We start from the raw sequence: 6039 nt of genomic DNA, 5'->3' as shown, positions 1-6039 counted from the left end.
TCCTTAAAGATTGCGTGACTGACACGGACACCCTTCAATCATGTATGGATCAGCTGATATTGCCATAACAACAGCGACGTCCATACTTATCAAAGCATGTATCATTGGAAACTCTCTGGTCTGTGCCATCATAAAGAAACATCGGGAAATGAGGTACATGGACATGTGAATACCAAAACTAAACAATATTGCTGATAAGATCCACAGTGACAACTTATCACAATACTTTCGAACCCTGTCAGCGAATACTTTCTCAGCCAGGGTCTGGATCGAATCTTCCAAAGTCAGGCTGGCTAAAGAGCCAAGTTGGTAAACACTGATTTAAGAAGAAACACTAGATCGCAGTACAATGTCTTTTTTTTAATGACTGGCGTAAAAAATATTGAGAAATAAAGTTCAACCGATATCCTACTTTGGCAAACAAGTTATTTTAACTTTATAACATTTCTTTCCCTGGATTAATTTACCTTGCATTTGGTTCGTTGTCAAGAAGAAAAGTGTCCATCTTACAAAGGAATGAAAAATAAACGACCTCAGCAGGACAGAGAGGACAACACCTGTCGGTTTTAGTAAGAATTCGCCTAAAAGGGATTTCTGTTTCTATTTATGTATTATTTGACACTACGTCTGACCATTCAATCCTATAGAATTCCCATAAATTATCTGCTTCTCAATCTGGCAGTGGGGGACATCAGTTACGCGACATTTCATATAACGGAGCTGGTTTACAGACGCATTGCCACCCACCCAGATGGATTTACTGGAAAAATGGTATGTGTGTTGAGAAACGGCGCCTTCCAATGGATCGGAGCGGGTTCTTCAATCTTCACTCTGGTCGCCATCGCATTTGAACGCTACTTTGCAGTGTTATTTCCCTATGCCAACAAAGGAAAACTAACCATGCGCAAACTCAAGGTATGTCACTACAGCCATCTAAATGTGTTTGCGACTCGCCTAATTATAAATTTCCAAGGTCGCATCACTTTTAATCTAACTTGTAATTTTTACACCAACCACCCACTTGCTAAGTATTGAATAAAAAGAAACTGAGCAGTCAACTGAATGACAACAGCACAAAACTGGCTTTATTAATTGTAACTCTTGTGACTGCGTTGAGTCCTTGAACATTGAAGGCGTTACAACAAGCCCGCGCTGCCACCGCCACGGTTGGAGCAGTTTTCAGTTGAGTGTCGAAAAAGTAATTTTGTGTTTGGTGCGGTTTTGCTTTGCAAAATCTGTGATTCGTTTGCAAAATCCGCGCCACTTTTTCAACCAAAGAGAAACAAAACTAAAACCAATCGTGTCTTTCTCGCACCTGTTTTTCAGAGCTTGACGCCGGTTATATGTATTTTCTTCAAACGCTTTTTGATTCATTGCGCTATTTTTGTCTGTTTTTGGTTTTGGTTTTACGATTCTCAATCGAAAGTAATGAATTTAATTATGCGCTCTTTTTCTCATTTAGATGATTATTCTTGGTTCTTGGTTCTTCTCGTTGGTCCTGAATATCCCGCAGTTTTCTAGAGTGACATATGTAAAGGATAACAAATTTTGCCTGTATCCTGAGCAGTGGATGCACAAGGCTAACCTTATGGTGTGGTTGCTCTACACTTTTATTTCCTCTGCGCTAATGATTGGCTTATACACCCGAGTCGTGCATACTTTGTGGTTCAAACGGCATGATCAGAATGTACAGTCATGTCAGCAACAGGTAATATCCACTCTTCAAGTTGCGTCGTGTTCACAAGCACTGAATAAAACAGTGCATTTAAATTCCAACAAAAAACAAAAACCTTTCGATTGAACGACCGCTTAATGCTTCTCGTCCCCAATCGTCTCGCACGCTGGGGACAGAATGCGAAAAGCGTGACCGAAGGGAGCGCGATGGGTGATCCCCTCGCGCTCCCTTCGGCCGCGCTACTCTCGTAGACTGGGAGGACGAGAGACGACTGGGGACGAGTCAGGGCTTCATGTAAATAACTTTTTTTCAATTTGACGAATTTTTCAATCATCTACATGAAGCGAATACTGCTGTAATTTTTCTGCTTCCTACTTACTTATGTGCTTCCTCGTTTGCTTTCGTTCCCTCTGTCTTGCTTGCCTGTCTTCTCTTATTTCAAAACTTCCAGGCCTGTTTGTTTGTGTCCCGAGGACTCTTTTAGCTTTGCAACTAAATACATTTAAATAATAATGACCTAAAACAACCGCCAAAAGACTGAGGACCGTATTACGTTGCTAAGAAAACACTTGAAAGAAGCTCTTGCTTAAACGGTGGGCTTCTCAGCATAGTAAATGTTGACCTTTTTAGGGAAGTTTGTATTTCTCCCGAAGGTAAAGTATAATCCACCGCATGTCATTCTAATAATATTGCTTTTGATAAATTCAAATTGCTTTTGAGAAACTCAAGAGCTAAAAGCAATACTATTTACGGAGCTACCGTTCCACGTCGGATGCCATATGAATTTGATAAATTCAAATTGCTTTTGAGAAATTCAAGAGTTAAAAGCAATACTATTTACGGAACTACCGTTCCACGTCGGATGCCATATGAATTTGTCGGAATACCGTTTCTATTTTCTTAACGTAGCTACCTTAATTTAATAGGAACTATAAACCTCAACTTTCAAGGTCTGTTGTATACTGAAAAAGGCTCTTGCACAAGTATTACCATTTTGAATGGTATCTGTCTTTACACAGGGTGTTTTAAAGGTACGGAAGCGAGTCACCTTGATGGTTTTCACAGGCAGCGCTATCTTTGGAATCTGCTGGAATACTGACATCATACTCCATTCCATAGAGCTCTTTGGCAATTACAAGCTCAGTCCTTATGCAATTCCCATTACTCACACAATGCTGATGTTTAACACCGCTGTCAATCCCTTTGCATATGCTCTCATAAGCCAACGATTCAGGAAAAAGATAAAGATGCTATTATGTTGCTGTTCGTGTTCATCTGCTGCAAGAGTTCTTCCCTCAAGGAAACCACCAGGCATCGAGATGACCAACTACATCTCCGGTCGATCTACTGGCAAAGCTTTGACAAATTCCAAAGAGTGATATGCTTGAGAAAAATTACGCCTACCCCCCTTGGCACTATTTTGTGTATATAAGGTTTTGCCTCAATAACCCTTTTCCAAAATGGCAGCCGACAATTTATACAGCTTTGAATAATTTTTACATCACAAAGAGCGCATTTTTCTTTGTGATCGTCCGAATTTTTTTCCTTACGGCGTTGTTTTCCTCGAGAATGAAAAATAATTCTTAAAGTGGACTTTTGAGTGAACCGGAGTACATCCATACGCCAAGTCACACAAAGCTCTGTAAACGTTGGAGATTTTAAACCGTGGCTTTTATATTAAACCATTCATGTTGTTTTCAATTGTTTCTATGGTAATGTCCTGAAATATGTTTTATATCCTTAATTTTTTCAAATGCTGTGTTGAATTACGGTTGCTATTCTAATGCAGGTTCCTATAAAACGTTTGCCTTAAGCTAAGTAAGGACGATCTTCAATTAACTGAAGTTTTAAAGTTGCACTACATGTGTTTTCAACAAAGTTCTATTTAAAAAGAGTGAAAATGTACAATTGATGAAAGGGAGCTGAAACCAAACAGTATAAACAAGTTACCTAAGATGTGTCACTTTGATTCAGAACTTTCAAATCTATAACACTAGCTTCGTGTAATACCATAAAACTGTGCAATTGTGACAAATAAAGTTAGTGTGATAGATCTAACTCCTACTAATCAATGAATATCCAGTAATGGCCTACTTGATTTTCTGGCAAACTATTGCAATGACCAATTACACGCCTTAGTGTTGCAGGAGTGTGTTTCATGACATCTTAAATGCACAATCAGAAGAGCAGTCAGCTCCTATTAAAACAGACTCCATGAGCTCCAGCATTCCGTGTCCATATAGCGTTAATTCCTAAGACTACCCCCAAAAATATTTCCTCAACGTGAGTCCTGTTTTGACAGGGCTTTTTTCGTCTTGCGGGACCGTAACTCCCCGACTATCAAAGCTTTGACAATGACCCTTGGGAAATAAATATGTTTCCTTTGAGGTCGGCAACGAGACGTCACAATATCGACGTAATAACATCATAGTTGCCAATGGCAACCATCTTGGATCCGCCATCTTGAATTTCTAGATTTTCCCCAAAACTTCAGGAAGTGCCAAAAGTGAACGAAAAGCAGTCAAATACACGTGAGCTTAAACATAAAATTTACTGCAACAAGAGTAATGAGGATATTCCATGTTCAGGTTAAGTGCACATGACCATGTTTGATCTTTAATTTATTCATGCAATACAAACAAGGGTTTTCAGGGCAAAGATGGTCAAATCGATAAGTATATGTTAATTTATGCTACTGAGCTATTTAACTGAAAATAAAAAGTGTTTATCAAAAGACAAGGAAATAAAATAAATAGTAGAGTGAATTTCAGTATGTCTCTTGATAATTTAAAGCGTCAAATAGTAAGCTGACCTAGTGAGCGAGAAAGCACCATTTTTTCTTTGTTGGTATAGACCAAACCATGCACTGGATACTCTAATGGCTTATTCGAACTCCGGATAGTATTTCTTGTTGACCCTCCCTCACTATCCTATATGTCGAGCGCGAACATTTCCCAATTTGTCACAAATGAAGCGTCTAATCGGGCCTCGCTATCCACTGGTTTGGTGTATACTAAAACAAATGTTCACCTCACTGTCGTTGAGTAATTATAGAAATTCGCCGCCTTCTACCTCGACCTCGGTGAGTATTTGTTAACGACAATAATAATAATACGGAGATATTTTTGAACGGCTTATGACTGTGCGGGAAAAGCATATATTAACAAACTTGAATTAATTGTGAGCTAAAGGTACTATGATTTACTACTAGATATAGTTTGCTATACATTTGTCAGTGATATTTTTGCGCTAATGTTAAAATTGTATATTTTATAGGATCAATCAACACTTCTTCAACCTACAAGCCGGAAATGTTCCCTGCTGCAGAAGCGAGTCACCTTGATGGTTTTCACAGTCAGCGCTATCTTTGGAATCAGCTGGAATACTGACGTCATACTCCATTAAATAGAGCACGTTGTCTCTTACGAGCTCAGTAGTTATAGACTTTCCATTTCCCCCGGAATACTGATGTTTACTGTCGCTGTCCATTCCCATTTGCATATTCTCTCAAAAGCCAACGGTACAAATTAAAAAATTTAAATTAAAGGCAGGTCATCAACAACTGTTTTTACTCCTAGTTGCGCTGAAACAGTTAACAAATTTATTTAAATCTCATCTTTGGTCACATTGACAAAGGAAGAGCACCATTCGATTTGATAATCAAAATTGAACAAAGGAGTAAAGTGTGTCCTTGTTAAAAGAAGCAATGGAAGCTGGGTTTGTCACCAGGTGGGTACATTAAAAAATTATTTGGAAATACAAATAAAGTTACACTGGTGGATTAAAAGCGTTCTGAAATTTTTTACAATAAAAATGTTCCCAATACATATCCTGAATTTTAATCAGCGTCTTGTTTATAACTGTGCTTCTGCATAATTTTTTTTTCACTTCCCCTGAAGAAGGACCGTTATTGCGACCGAAACGTCGGGAACGCTTTTAATCCACCAGTGTAACTTTATTTGTATTTCCAAATAATTTTTTAAAAGAAGCAATGTTTTCAAAAAAAATTATTGGAAATACGGATGGGGGTTATCTTATTCATTTGCCAATCATGTCCGTGGAGCACCAAAATTACTACTAATGTTATTGTTTTTCGACCAATAAAACGAAATGTCTACGTATAGAGTAGTAATCCTAGTTTGCCTTCCAGCTAATGGCCTTAATTTAAAAATAAAATCAAAATTTAAAAACTCTAAGCTCTTCAAAATGTTTTTTATAAAGGATTGAAAACTAGTTTTAGTGGCTTTTAAAGATAGATTGACAAAATGTGTTTTAACATGATGTCGATGCCTTGAAGCAAACTTGGATTAATTAATCATTTCCAAAGGCATCTGTTCACGTATGACGTATCTCATCTATCTGAT

At 38.0% G+C, this 6039-nt stretch overlaps 1 protein-coding gene across 1 annotated transcript; it reads left to right on the top strand.

Annotated features, from left to right (window-relative positions):
- LOC146455653 (pyroglutamylated RF-amide peptide receptor-like) lies at positions 1-3218 on the top strand. The gene is made up of 4 exons (XM_085094068.1): positions 1-153; positions 648-915; positions 1463-1708; positions 2695-3218. The coding sequence occupies exons 1-4, from the start codon at positions 41-43 to the stop codon at positions 3052-3054; spliced, it is 987 nt and encodes a 328-aa protein (XP_084950194.1). The 5' UTR covers positions 1-40; the 3' UTR covers positions 3055-3218.
- The last annotated feature ends 2821 nt before the right edge of the window (positions 3219-6039 follow it).

This window comes from Pavona decussata, unplaced genomic scaffold (assembly GCF_977016875.1).
Source record: "Pavona decussata unplaced genomic scaffold, jaPavDecu1.1 SCAFFOLD_272, whole genome shotgun sequence".
Lineage (NCBI taxonomy): Eukaryota > Metazoa > Cnidaria > Anthozoa > Scleractinia > Agariciidae > Pavona > Pavona decussata.
The sequence above is the reverse complement of the archived record's forward strand: the minus strand, read 5'-3'. Positions and strand labels throughout refer to the sequence as shown.